The sequence below is a fragment of the Cuculus canorus genome, chromosome 11, assembly GCF_017976375.1.
Source record: "Cuculus canorus isolate bCucCan1 chromosome 11, bCucCan1.pri, whole genome shotgun sequence".
NCBI lineage: Eukaryota > Metazoa > Chordata > Aves > Cuculiformes > Cuculidae > Cuculus > Cuculus canorus.
In genome coordinates this window covers 5,354,032-5,369,201 of record NC_071411.1, presented here as the reverse complement: position 1 = coordinate 5,369,201, position 15,170 = coordinate 5,354,032, and the positions used below count along the sequence as shown (strand labels likewise).

The 15,170-nt window shown below is 36.2% G+C and overlaps 1 protein-coding gene across 8 annotated transcripts in view; it reads left to right on the top strand.

Annotated features, from left to right (window-relative positions):
* The window catches only part of ARHGEF3 (Rho guanine nucleotide exchange factor 3), a 104,010-nt gene extending 93,333 nt beyond the window's left edge, over window positions 1-10,677 (top strand). For 7 of the 8 annotated variants that reach the window (XM_054076676.1, XM_054076678.1, XM_054076677.1 and 4 more), the window contains 7 exons: window positions 1,349-1,411; window positions 1,755-1,851; window positions 1,949-2,025; window positions 3,439-3,696; window positions 5,217-5,387; window positions 6,279-6,465; window positions 7,407-10,677. In XM_054076676.1, coding sequence (XP_053932651.1) covers window positions 1,349-1,411; window positions 1,755-1,851; window positions 1,949-2,025; window positions 3,439-3,696; window positions 5,217-5,387; window positions 6,279-6,465; window positions 7,407-7,753 — 1,200 coding nt within the window. In that variant the 3' untranslated portion in view covers window positions 7,754-10,677. The remainder of the gene's footprint in view (window positions 1-1,348; window positions 1,412-1,754; window positions 1,852-1,948; window positions 2,026-3,438; window positions 3,697-5,216; window positions 5,388-6,278; window positions 6,466-7,406) is intronic. The other variant, XM_054076684.1, reaches the window with a different exon arrangement.
* Window positions 10,678-15,170: the final 4,493 nt, after the last annotated feature.

Below are 15,170 nucleotides of genomic sequence, written 5' to 3'. Positions count from 1 at the left end.
GAAAGGGTAAATCATCAAGTGATTTGTGTGCACAATCATTTCCCTTTTTGGAAAACAATCTCTTTGAGGAAGTTTTCAGTGCTAGAAAGATGACATATTGATTGGAAGATGTATCTTCCAGAGGAAAAAAAAGAGTATGTCAGTGATTTTAGTGTGTTATATATGACAAATTCTGAATACTTAATGTTACAGAGCTCCCATGGAATCAAGATTTTTTTTCTTCTACAGAAATTTCTAGCAGTATCAACAAATGTTATAATAATCTCTCTGAGAATATTTCAGGGCCAGAGTCATAAGTCAGACAATAGTAACGTCAAGCATTTTGTGTGGAGATGTTAACATTGTACAGGAATTAATAGGAAATAACTTGTAGAATTGAGAACTTAAAAGGTAGCTTGTTGAAAACTGTAGAAACTGTTTGCATCATGTAACAGTCATTACTGTCTTGGCACGCAAGCCAGGAACCGTCATAGACCCCAAATAAACAAGCAGTATTCCAGGAAGCTTTGCGTGAGCATTCTGCTTTATATCGGTTCTTAGACTGCGTGCCTCAGTGGAGTACCTGAACCACTTCCATGCATGTGCTGTCAATTAACTCGCACTATGGCGAGTCTTCCACGCGTGCATGTTATCAGGCTAGGAGAATCTGCACGTGCTGAAAATGTTCTTCCATTGTTTATTCAGGTTGAAAACCTTGACTGTAAAAGTTAGTGAATCTAACTGACAAAAATGTCGTTAAATTTTACTGTACCCCAGTATAGAATTCAGTCACACAATAAGTAAATATAATGGTATCCTGATGAGCCAGTGTATTAGGGTGATGGTTATTTTTAGTTGCCTCATTTAGTCTCAGATGTGTTTAAGAGGAGTAACTGACTTCAGCCAACAGTTGACTGGAACTCAGCCTTCATAACAAAGCAATGAACTGGGACCAAAATAAAAATTCTACCCTTGTCTTTCGCTCATTAGACCACCTGGGACTTTTACCACTGCACGTGTTAAAATGGAACACAACAAACCCCTGTGCGAATGGTTGTACAAGTAATTGAGGTATATCTGAGATGCAGTATTGCACTAAGGATGGCTGCCCCGTCTAGAAACAAATCCATTTGGAAAAAAAATATCTGTAGCTATTTCAGATGAGCATTTTTTGTACAATCTGGTATAGCTGTCCTTTGAAAAATACTGTATATGACTCTAGCTATTGAATGAAGCCTCACTTCTGCAGTTGTTTAGCAGAGAAATTCAGCTACATGATATTAAGACAGCTGTTCAGAATATAATATAAACTAACAAGTTGAGCAGAGATTAAATAAAGATGTTTTATAATATTTGTGTCTCTTTGCAGGCTATCTTTGAACTTTCCCAGGGAGAAGAAGACTTGATAGAAGATCTGAAGTTGGCAAAAAAGGTTTGTGGTTTTTTTTTTTTTTAAAAAGACAGAACACAATGAACAATATTCATTGGTTCATATCACTTTTCAATTAATCCTTGTTTTTTATAATTGCTAAGACTGTAAATGGGGAAAAAAACCCCAAACATATTTTTATTTTCCCATTCTTTCTGAAACACTTAAATGTGCTGCTTTAATTTTTTTTAACTATGAAATTAATAGCTTAAGATATGATTATGAAACTTTTGAAGTACCTTCAGCAGTTGGTCTGTTCTTATTTACAGGGAGCTTTGAATGCTATCAATAATTTTTCAGCTACCAATGCTATATTAATTACAGAACTCCCTTTTTTTCTTTTCAGGCTTATCATGACCCAATGCTTAAACTTTCCATAATGACAGAGCAAGAGCTTAACCAAATTTTTGGAACTCTGGACTCTTTAATTCCTCTACATGAAGGTAAAACTCTGTCCTTCTCTGAGTTACTACTGCACATAGATTTATAGTCATCTGATTCATTAAGTGAAGTTTCTCTTCTTCTTTTAATCATGATCAGACCTTCTTAGGCGACTTCAAGAAGTCAGGAAACCTGATGGATCAACAGAACATGTTGGCCATATCCTTGTGGGTTGGGTAAGGCAGATGCTTTAATTAATTTTCCATATGTAGCATAACATGTCAAAAGTATGTTCTCCAAGTATTTTTAAAAGGTAAGGCAACTAGTTAGAGATACAATGGAATATTTTCTCTTTTTACATATTTTCCATTAAAAGTTATAAGCTAGGATGTTGGTTTTGTAGCTTATGCTGTTCAGTATTTAATATGTTTTAAATAAAACTCAAGAGTCAGACTAGAGGTAGTCAAATATTGATAATTTAAAAATATGCCTCCATTTTTATTACTATTTCCTAGGGAGATGAAGCTTCAACAGTCACATTGTGTAAGGGCACCTTACAGTTATTTTTGAATGTCAGTCTGTTCCACTTAAGGTAATTAAGGTGGTTGTTAGTGCTGTCAAAGAGGATGATTCTGTAAAAATTTGTTCCCATAAGGCATATGAGGATACAAGTGAGATCCTGTTAACTGCCTTACAAAAGAAAATGTTGGTAACTTCACTTTCACTAACATCCAATGACATAAATAATGAAAGTAGCTTTTGTTACTTTTGTTGAAAACATTGTTCGTTATATTAAAAAAGCCGGTTTTTGAAAGCTTTTAGATGCGTGCGAAGTTTATTTGTTACTATATGTAAGGAAAGAAATTTAGCAGGAAAAAAGGGCTTGCCATTTTTAAGGTATTAGGTGATAACAGATATTTAACAGCCCGGTGTGAAACAGCGGCCTATTGTAAACATGAGAAACATCATCACTACTAGTACATAATGCAAATAGTTAATAAGCTTGCAAGTGTCAAAATATATCTCTTTTTTTTATTTGCATAAAGTAATTTTAAATATATTTATTTTCTGTTGTGATTTAACACCAGTGAACTTCTCTTGGTCCAAGTATGTCCAAGTGTCAATTTCCTTTGTTGAAGATTTTACAGATATCATGTGTGAATAGCAATGGAGATATTGTTCTAATCAACATATAAGCTTTTTTTTTTCAGATTTAAGGTGTAGTTCTATCATCTTAGTTTGACTATAAAAGCTTGCTTAGCTTAAAAAACGCCGTGTCTGGGAGTACTGATTCCCAGGCTTTTGTTTCCATTCATAATTAAAATCAGACTTCTGTTTTCAACTGTTGTTTGCACTAAGTAGCGCTCAGTCTTAGGTAATGGATATTTTTAATGCACTGGAATAATACTGGAGATCTCTAGGAACTGAGAGATGAGCTAGTGCTTCTAAATGACTTAAACAATCAACAGGGTGGTTGGAGGACCCTTGTAAACTTATCTTTGTTAGAAATATTATCATCAGCGAGATGTAGATAAAACTTCAGGAAAAAGATTCTCAGTATGGGTTCCAACATCCCGAATCACCTTAAACTTTGTAAAGAGCAAACTGTTCATTCTTTCAGCTGTAGAATAATTTGTTCTTTTCCTCAGCTTCCATGCCTGAACTCCTATGATAGCTACTGCAGCAATCAAGTAGCAGCCAAAGCTTTATTGGATCACAAGAAGCAAGATCACAGAGTGCAAGATTTCCTGCAGCGCTGCTTAGAGTCTCCTTTTAGTCGCAAACTGGACCTTTGGAATTTCCTTGACATCCCAAGAAGCCGTTTGGTTAAATACCCATTACTACTCAGAGAGATTTTGAGACACACACCAAATGACCATCCAGATCAGCAGCACCTTGAAGAAGCTGTGAGTTACTGTTGAGTTTGGGTTTTTTTCCCGAGATAATAGCACTTTTAGCTTACTAATGAATTGAGGTACTCTACATAAAACATGGAAATGCTAATACTTATATGATTAGCTGAAACTAATATATGAAATATCTAGCCTTGCTCCCCTCGTCAAATCCTAATTCAGTAGCAAAGTGATACCAAAAAAAAAAAAGGGGGCATGGGGAGGTGTTTTCCACAGCTCTTATCTGATCCTTGTCCATATTGTATCTGCTTATTTCTAAGGTTTGCTTTTCTACATAATTTCTGGTAATATCTTTTAAAAAATATTTTCAATTCTTATTTCTAGTACTTGTATTTATAATTGTTTAATAAAATATGATCAGGATTTTTTTCTTGATATTTCAGTAGCCTTATATAGCTGTGTGGTATTCTGCTTCAGCGGAGCAAATTTATCTTTCAAGTGATGTATTTCATAAACTGTATATTTCTCAAGTTAATTTAGGAAACAGAAATTACTCTGTGTGGTTGGCTCTTAGCACTGTTTTAGGCTTATGAGATACATTTGTCATCCTGTCTGGCAATCTGCTGTAAGCACAGTGAGCCAAGTTGATCCCTGATAAATCTCCTGGGATCAGCAGGTTCTTGAATTATCTGTTTGAGCATATACATCAACCCATTTCCCTTCTCCACCTCCAGTTATTTAACTGGAGGAATTTGGTCTGTTTAAGCAACTTATAATCACTATTAGAGTTGACTAAAGTCAACAGAACTTCACATGCACATGCCCAATTAAGGAGATGTATCTTACGTTTTGGATAAATTGATGTCATGGCCCTTAAAGACTGCAGAGGGGAAGGAAGTTCAAGATAGGGGGCGTATTTTTATAGAAAAGGCAAAGCTTTCTTTTTAATGCTTTTTTAAATGTTAAAAGGCAAGATAATTATTACTTTTAAAATTCTGCATATATGCAAGTAGTGGGATTGAAACACAAAATTAATTTATCTTATTTCCAGAAGATATTTTTCATAATGAACAAAAGTTGAGAATTTAGTGTTTTGGGCTATTGCATGTTTTACAGGATAGGGATCTTGATAGTTGTTTCTTCTTCTCTGCTATGATGCAGCAGTTTTCAGAGATTTTATAAGCTTATTTTAAATAAATCTTTAAAAGACTGGTTATTTGTCCTGTGTCATTTATTGGCACATTTTAGCTGACAAAAATACTTCTCTATTTCTTATATCTGTTTATTTTAATTCTGGTTGTTTAGGTTTGATACGAAGAGATAAATATCAGATTTTTAAGACACTGTTGGAAACAATGGTAAAGCCCCAAGCTAAAGTGTCTTTGTGCACTGTAGTCTGCTTAATTCTGTTGCAAATATTAATAATCTTATAGACCGGTCTGCAAAAAATCCATGAAAAATATACTGTAAATTAAAATGTTTTTTCTTGTAGCTACAGTTCATATTATTAGGAGATAGCTCTGAATACTGGATTCTCTAATTAAAGTTCATGTGTTTTCATTGTATTTCTGTAGATAAATATAATTCAGGGCATAGTGGCTGAAATCAACATAAAGACTGGTGAATCTGAATGCCAGTATTACAAAGAGAGACTTATTTATCTTGAAGAAGGCCAAAGGGATTCATTGATTGATAATTCACGTGTTGTATGTTGTCATGGAGAACTGAAGAACAACAGGGGAGTGGTAAGGAATAAATATTTTGTCATAAATAGCTTTTAAAGATATCTTCGTTCTTCATGAATTGCTGTCTCATCTATAGGAAGTTGGTAAATATTAACTATTATATATAACACTCACCTCTTTTGTTGGCAGTCACATACCCTTATATGGAGATAATAATAAGCTTATATGTGTCTCTCTATACGGGACCTAATAAAATCCTGGCAAAATCCTGTGTTAAAACTGCAAAGAAAATTTTGGCAATGAAAACAAACAAACAAACAAAAAGTTTTAATGAATGATAACAAGTGAAATTAATTTAAAATTTCGGTTTGTTTATTATTGGAAGCCACTGGAAATTGCAAAATGTGAGGAGGAACATAATTTAAAGATGATAATGGTGACTCTTGCCACCTAAGAGCAAAAGTAATTTTTTGCAAATCCAAGAGATGTGGTGAAGCTGATTTTGATCAGCATGTGAGCTGTAAAAAGACTGCTTGTGATTGTTAATTGAAAAAAAATGGATGAATAAGATTGCCTGTTTTGTGGTTACATGGGCAGTAGAGAAAAGTTAATACGGGTGCCAGAAAAAACAATGTATATAAGCATGCGGCTGTAGAGAGACCTTTGAAATGTCATGTACAACATTTCAAAGCCTTAACACTAGAAGATTAATTAGGCTCATACCATAAGAAACAGAAGATTACAGGAAAAATAATTTTAGCAGTTTTTAAATTGTTGTATTTGCATACTCATTTGCTGTTGAGCCATAAGACTTTTAAAAAGTTGGAAGAGAGGAATTCTTACTTATTTTAACTGTTGAAAACACAAGGTTATAATGTACTACAGTTTAAATAGGTTTTGTTTAATGATGGTCAAACAAAACAATAATGCATTGTTGTTTATTTTTAACAGAAACTGCACGTCTTCCTCTTTGAAGAAGTTCTGGTGATTACTCGAGCTATCACCCATAATGAACAGCTCTGCTACCAGTTGTATCGGCAACCAATTCCAGTGAGGGAGCTTGTCCTAGAGGACTTGCAAGATGGAGAGGTGCGACTGGGTGGATCCATACGCGGTGCGTTCAGCAACAATGAGAGAAGTATGACTACATCTTTATTTTTTATTTATTTTTATAGGATGCTAATGAGACATCAGAATGTTTTCCCTAAAATCCACATCATCTACATCCAACATCTTGATTTTTATTTCAGACTGGTTTATGATATTGTAGCTTGCTTCTAGATTGTTTCTCAAAGTTCACTATATTGGTAATGGGATTTCTCCGCACGTGCTTCTGTACTAATTGAGAAGGGGAGAATACATAGAATGTAGTGGCAAAATCACAAAATTATAAGCAAGTGTATTTTGAAATTTTAAGATAAGCTCTAGCTTGTATGGCTTTTCTTGTCTTACGGAGACCTTGATTACTATTCCATAACTTAAGTCTTTCAGCTGGCAGATAATTAATGTAGTGCTCAGCGCTAAGACCTTAGTTATTCAGGTTAATGTCACGAGGTAAGAGTTAATGTCCTTCTAATTAAGCATGTCATAAAGGTGCTTGTTTCTGTTGCAAGAGTCTGTTGAATCTCACCTATCTTGTGAAAACTTTGAGGAGGTTATTATGTATTCACTTTATTAGCGAAGTGAATGGAAGAGATGAGGCAATCTTCAGCTGATCCAAGGCACAGTAGTCAGTGAAGGTTCTGGAAATCTGTTTTGCAGACAAGTAGGAGGAGAGACCTTGGAGTTTGGGAGGAGCTTTAAATCCTGCCAATTCACTGAAAGCTTTGTGGGTAACTCATGTACGGCAGAACCAAAACCGTTTAATCCACTAAGAAGAAATCATTAGAAGTGCTTGTGGTGTTCTTGTCCCACAAAACAAGGAAATACCTAGATTCTTCTCTCTGGTCCAACATGGTATTGGCAGGAAAATACCATCAGTCAAAGATTTTGCAGATTCTGTTATTTTCATTTACTCATTTATCATAGAAAGCATTCGGACAAAGCATTCAGTGTTTTGATACGTATTGTTTCTTTCAGTCAAAAACTTCTTTAGAGTCAGCTTCAAAAATGGATCTCAAAGCCAGTCTCACTCACTCCAAGCCAATGACTCTTTCAACAAACAACAGTGGCTTAACTGTATCCGCCAGGCCAAAGAAAAAGTGACGTGTGCAGGCAAAGCTGGCGTGCTGAACTCAGAAGAACGTTTTCTTTTGTCACCAAATGGAAGCAGAGTACCCCAGGGAGAAACCACGCTTGAGCAAATGGACCAATCAGACTGTGAGTCAGACTGTAGTATGGACACCAGCGAGATCAGCATCGATGGTGAACGTATGGAACAGACAAACTCTTGTGAAAATGAGAAACAAATAGAAACCAATGTTTGACAAAAACTTACAGTTTGTGGAAGAAATTCTGTCTCTTACCTGTACAGTATTTGCATTCCATACCTGGAACCATTTGGAGAAGCACTTTTAAAATATTTTATTTTGTGACAATGTCAATGCACTCCTTCTTGTATTCGTACCTATGAGTGTAGCACTGTAACTGCCTAATCTGTATAAGCTGGAATCTTTTGCAACTTATGCCCTGTGATTATATTCCATAAAAATTTAAGGTGGATGAAAGAGGTACTTGACCAGTTATTCTCAACATCCTGCTGTAAGCAGAATCTCTCAACTACTGTATATGTGCATTACATAAAGAATCTTTTCATGATTTTTAAAGTACTTTATTTGCCCTTTAATGGGGCAGCTGAAGATGTGGACTTGATATGGAGTTGCAGGGTGGGTATCAAGATGATAAGTTTTCATAAAGGCATGGAAAGGAAAACAGCTTTGTGGTAAAAAAGAAAACCAGCTTGCAATAACCTGTCTGAACTCTCATGGTATTAAATCAACAAGAACTTTGAACAGCCGACCATGTAACCAGTGACTCTTTAGGGATTAACTTTTTAAAATGAATCACTATGCTAAGATCCAGCAATCAAATTTATTAAAATCTGGTCAGTTAAAGTGGTCAACATAGCGTTATGGTTTATTTATCGAAACATGTAATGCTGAAAATAATCAACTGAAAAAACCCAAACCCAACCAAACCTCTAAACCCAGCACTGAATTAAATGAAATGCTGAGAATACTGGGTATTTGTAAATAAGCTGGTAGTTTGCCTTCAGTGCCATATATATATATATATTATCCTAAACAGGATAAGAATGGAAAAAGGCTTTTGCTTGTGAATAGGCCCTCTTCAGCATTTTGCACTCCACTGACCTCCACTGTTGGTTTTAAACACCACTAAACTAATGTTAAAACATTTTAATTTTCTGTAAGTGTCTGTTTACAATTACATGCAGTTGGTTTTTAAACTAAATGACAATTTAATATAAATGGTGCTCTACAAATACCCTATGGGATTATGTAGAGAAAGTTTAAACAAAAAGGGAATGCTTTTCCTTTAGGATGTATTACATCCTTTATATTTTTTCTCAAGTTTTGAACTAGAAGTTTTTACTGCATTTAATCTCATGCTGGAATTGGAAATGTTACTGTGTTTTCTGGTGGCTGATTTAATCTACCCAGTACGATGAGGAGCAATTGAGTCACTTAAATGCAGTCTAAAACACTCAGTTCAACTTCCTGTTACTTTTCAGGAATCCCTGGGTAATATTTTATTTCTTAGTATAAGAAACAATGCCAGTGCTGTATGGCAAGCTATGGAAATGGCATATTAATAAATTGAATCAATCCTTGATATTACACAAGATAACCTGTGCAAAGTCCTCGTACCAACAAAAGTAGAAAAACTGCTGAGTTATTGCCAAAACGATTTTTCTTGTGCTCTACAAGTTTACAGGAAATAGTAAATGTCAAGTATCTTACACATATACGTGCTGATGTACATTACAGAAATCAGTGTGACATGATAAACAATAGAAACCAAGGTATTTTTATTTTTTAAAAAAAAGTCATTTTTACCCTATAGAACTTACTTCTGTATTTATAGTTTTTTAAAAAAAGGTCAATTTTCTTTTCTGTTTCAGGCTTTGTAATTTATTTCAACTGCTTCATTTTTAGAGCTGAATGAATATGCCAGAGAAGATGAAAGGAAAAAATTGAAGAAAAGGTGTAGGAAAGCATATTAGATGATGAACAATTTTCAGAAAACCTGTTCAGCAAAATGCTTAAAAACAGCAAAAAGTATGTAAAGTGTTCAGGTAGAGAAGAGCGAGCAAATGTGTGTATTGATTTTTTTTTTTTTTAAAAAATAATAGCCTTAAGCTTTTCTGGGAGCATTTCAAATAAATTACGTTAAACCATTTTGATTTCTTATTTGGTTTGGTTGTTTATGAGAGAAGACTACAAAATAGATTTTAGCGGTGCACACAGTTCACATGACTTAACATGTGAACAATGATTATATTTTGGTTCTGGTGGAAGTGTTATATATTTTAGATCTAATTTGCTTGATACAAAATAGTAATGAAGAAACAAGTCCCTGCACTCAATTCAGCACATTCCCCCAAGTTTTGCATTATTTAATCAGTTTAGTAAGTACATGGAACAAAAACTTAATATTCTGCCATCAGTTTCTTTGTCCTGATTCCTTGTGGGTCACATCTTTACTAAATATGTATTATTCCGAAACACTGAGATGATGAATTTTGGGTCATGTAAAAAGTCACTAACCAGACACCGAGTCTTAGAAGATTAACCTTATATTTCTGTACTCTCTTTTAGCATCCCACTTAGTGTCATGTTTCTGTTTCTGTTTTGCCTTGTAGCTGACATACACTTAAGAACTGATTTAATCTAATAAAGCTTAGTGATGTTTGTTTTCAAATAATCTGGAGGAATAAGTCTTCCACTTTAAGAATCCTAATAGCTTGTTTTGCTTCTAACACTTTTAAAATGGCACTGCTTTTGAAAGAATGACTTTTGGGGAGAGGGCTGGACAATAAAACATACGAAAAAGGATGGGTTAAATGTAAAATTAGGAAAGTAAAGAGAAAAAGTTATGTCAGTAAATATGGCTAAGTGTTCATCATGGTAACCCTGGTGGCAGCTTAAAGGAGTCTGAGAGTTTGCAGCAGTGAACCACTGCAGCCATGCTGTATGCATAGGCCTCTGCATTGTTATGCAGAAATTGCTTTGCATTTCTCAGGTCACTCCATTGCTTGTGTAGGGTTTCCAGTAATGAGACAGTTCAAAGCTATGAAATTTTTATATGGGATCTCTAAGAGATCTTGGATCGCTCTTGTCTCCAGTGTGAGAATGGTGCCATGGCATGAAGGTGAATGGGAACAGGTGGAATGCAGAGAAAAAAAAAAATAATTTTTTAAAAAGCAATGAGGAGCCAGAGGTGTCAAAGGCTTCCGAGATCTTCGCGAGGGTGACGAAGTAAGGAGGGTACGGCAGATACTGGGTGAGTTCCTGCTCTTGTAAATCTGAAGAATGCGTACGAAGAATGCGTACTCTGGATCTCAGTCTGGGAGAAGAGTAAGTGAGGAGGCATCTCTCTCTCCAGAGCAGGAGTCAGTAGTCTGACGTGGCAGCTTTGTACCTCTTGGACAAATCTTATCACCCTGTACTACCTTTTATTCCTGGTGAGAACTGTCAGTCAGTGAAGTCTTGGCTCGTGGAAAGATCTGATGAACCAGGAGTGATAAAGGTAAAAGTATAGATTGTCTTTACAGTAAGAAAGGTAAGCAAAGACAATGCCCTTGGAAGTCCTTGAACTGCATAGGTCTTCTGAGACTACAAAATAAAATTTAATGGTCTGTGATCTTTGGTTCCCTAGATTTGGTCTGCAGCAGTGAAAAGAACACAAGGATGAAGACCTGTTTTCTGAAACACAAAGGTCTGCTATGAGATGCCAGAAACCCTTAGTTTAAAGTCTGTGAAGCTCAGTATCAAACAATGAATTGCCAGAATCTGGGTAAGACAGGCCCCATGCTGAACTCGAAGTAAAGTATTTCTCAGTGGTGACTCCTACTCAACATGAGCCACCTGAAGCAGGGATACTGCCTTAGGAATGCCTCTGCAGTAGTGGGAACCAGGTTTGTTGAGGTTTCACATAAGTTTCTAGATTTTGAAAGATGCATCAAGACTTTTAGATATCAGTCTGATGTGTTGCTATTTTTGAAGGAGTTGGTGTTTCATGGTGACGCTGGCGTTTAACTGACTCTATTCCCAAGGACTAACAGACCCAGAAACTGAGGTCTACATATATGGAAAAAGATTTGTTTCCTTTGAATGTGGGGTTCCAATTCCAAAACGGGCAGTTCTTCCATACTTAATGCTTACTCATGAGTCGTGATTTAAAATACTGTAATCTGTTCTACAGGTTGATAATGCCATCTAGTGGAAATAATTGTGTATTTTTAAAGATGATTACTTTCAAATATTTTAAGGTATTAAATGTACTAATAATCATACAAAGGAAAGTCCGTCTTTAAAAAAAATACAAGTAGATATTTTTAGACTCACCTGAGGATCAAACATTTGCTAGAAAAATGTACTAGGTGAGTTTTTGCTACCAACACCTGGTAGAGACAAGTCGAGACTACAGGCCTAGTTTGTATCACCTTTTATTATTAATAGGCATATTTTTTCCATGGCTGGTAAATGATACTAAAGCTCTTTCCAAGTGTGTAAATTAGGGTTTGTCTCTGAATTTTCTGAAAGTGCCTCTCTTGGCATAGTCTAAGGAACATTAATGAGACAGTTCTCCTGTCTTTGGTATCCTGGCACCTAAAATTTAGTTGGCATGAATATCCTTGCTCAAAATCGGCACCTAAACATTTGAAAAAATGAGATGTGTTTTGCATCACTGGAGTAATTTCTGCGAAGTAAAATACTAATTTTTAGTTACTTAAACAATATGCTCAGAATAAACAATATGTTGCATTTCTTTATTTGCTTTCATAAAAGAATACTGAGGTAAAGTCTGGAGTAAGAACCAAAGTTTGTTCCTTGAGCATGAAGCCTTATGCAGCCCTTCCTTACAGATGTTTTATTTTGTGAGTATTAAGCTAATCTAAGTGTTTCTTGCTAATGTATTACGTATCATTTGATTTCAGAATCAAAGGGATCTGCAGCTGCTTTGCACTCAGGTGGGAAACGACTAGGTGCAAGCCATGGCTGAATGCTTGGCAAATATCAGAAACCAGAAACTAGAAAGACAATCAGGTGACAGATTTTATAACCTTTTTTCTCTTCAGAGTATTCGACTAATCACTTCCTGTGGTGATTTTTCACTGAAACTTTGTTTTGTGAACTGGAGTTCTTGTTATCGGTTTAATATCTGTCAAGATATAAGTTCTGTGGTAAGATAGTGATGCAGAACTGTTATATCACTTATCAAGTAGTACTTAGTAATTTTTGTGATGATCTCTCTCAGGTTTATGTTAATTAACATGTAAAATAATTTTGTACAATTGCAAGCATCTTTTTAAAGCAAGTGGTAAGTGAGCAAAACTTAAAGCAAGACTTCATACCTGAGATTTGTTATATGTGCTTATGATGTTTATATCTCTTGCTACTGAACACATCTAAATACATTGTAGACATATGTTTTAGCATATTTTCCAGTATTCGTTGTGAGAGAAAGTGGTAGTAAACATACTTTTCACAGTTACAGGGTAATTTTAATACACAGTAGTTTCTCATTCTGTTGTCTTTTTTTTTCAGTAGTTGTTTCTTTAGAGCTTATTCAATGTATTGGAACGGATCTATAGTATGGTGAACAGCATTTACCATATTTCATAACTGTTATTACTTATCTTCTGCCTTCTAGACAAAACAATACCATTTTCCTGGTCTTTCTAACAATGAACAAGATTTTTTTAGGCACTGTGTGGTTTTGGAGGATGCATATTGCAGTCTAATTGCAAAGCCTCTCTATCAAGTGGTCCAGAACTGTTTTAAATGAGGTCATAAGCAATGATAAGCCTCTGATCAAATTGAACAGAAAATAGTTCATGAAGTAGCCCTTTGACCTGGACAAGAGATGTTAAAAATGTGCTCTACACTACAGCCAGGAGAATGCCCCTACATCTAGCAGAAGATGTCGTGGGAGACTTTAGGTTGAGTTGAGGACATAGAGGATCCAACACCTGTTATACTCCAACTGAAAAAGAGATATTGGCAGCATATGAAGGGGTTCAAGCGGCTGCCTAGGTGGTTGGTACTGAAGCACGGCTCCTCTTAGCACTCCGACTGCTGGAGCTGTGCTGGATGCTCAAAGGGAGGGTTTGCTCTGTATGGTGCAACTGATGCTACCTGGAGTAAGAAGATGCACTGATCACACTGCATGCTTGAACAGGAAACCTTCATGGCTCAGGGGTTTTAGAAGGGATTATGGACTGGGATTTTGCAGTATTGCCAGAGGAGGAGGAGGTGACGTATGCATAAGAGGACCCCCTGTATAATTAACTGCAAGAGAAGCAACATGCTTTGTTCCCTGATGGTCCTGTTGCGCTGTGGGAAAGCACTGGAGGTGGAAGGCTGCTGTATGGAGTCCTATAGGACGAGTTGCAGAAACTGCAAGAGGAGAAGGTAAACTTTACTTAACAAATCTGGAAGGGTTTGATTCTCTGACTTGCTTCCAATACCACTAAAACCATTTCTAGCATTTGGCTTCGCTGCATTTTAAAAAAACCCTGCTCTTTGGTACATGAACAAAGGATTATGTTGCCTTCAGTTAATCTGTAATTCTTTATCCCGCTGAGACATTATAGTTGGTGTTGGTTTTGGAAAAGGCCAAATAGTTCATTACTTGCACATGCAGTTTATTCTTGTTTGGGCTTGCTTGCAATTAGTAGTTTTACAAGCCATGAAACACAAATAGCCATTGTCAGTTAAGTAAACTTCTTATAAAATCTGTCAATTTGTCGTGATCCTAGAAGGGTAAGTATATGCAGCTGATTAAACATAGAAAAGAGGATTAAATTCAATGAAGTTACACCATTAAACACATAAACGTGTTTGCAACACTTTTCCTTTGCAGTTTATTATTCTGTCCTAAAAAGGTGTAACAAAACATATGAACAATATGGTTAACTGATTTGCTAAGAAGCATTACCTCATTATGTCTTTGTATAAAGCTTTCATTTTTTGATTGGAATTACTCTTTAGTGTAAAGACATTAGTCCAAAGATTGAAAAAGTTTGTCGTGTTTGTGCCACCCTCCCCCAATAAAGATGAGAGGATTTTAATTAGGTGGGTGTGTAATAAATGTTGGACGTCGAATAATCTTAATCAGTCCTTTTTATTAATAATCAAGCAAGTGGAAAGCGAGCAAAAGCAGCGCTGGGTGACAGGGGAGTCTCCGCTCCACTGCTGCCACACCCTCCAACGTATATGCTGTCCTTTTATATAGTCCATCTTCCGTGCATTCATTGCATATCTTCCGTGCACACCTTGCCATTCCGCTAGGAAGCTATCTTATCTTGAGTAGCAATAAGCAAAGTACACCAATTGCAGAAGTTATCTTATCTTGAGCGGCACAGCAAGGTTACATATACTGTATTTTTGTAAAGAAGAGTTTCCTTTCTCACACTTTGTTGAATTTGTATACCCTAATAGTTTAATTAAACAATTTTACTTTTAACAGCTCGAAGCCAGCACGTGCTCGAGCGTTATCCCGAAGCGCGAGGCTCCATCCCTCCTTCCCCAGTGCCGGTGAAGGAGCTACGGCTCTGCTCGTTCGCAGCGAGGCGCAAACCGAGCGAGGCGCCCCCCTTTGCCCCCTCACTGCCCGGGGCGTCGCGCGCGCGACCGCTGCCAACGCCTCCGCGCTGTC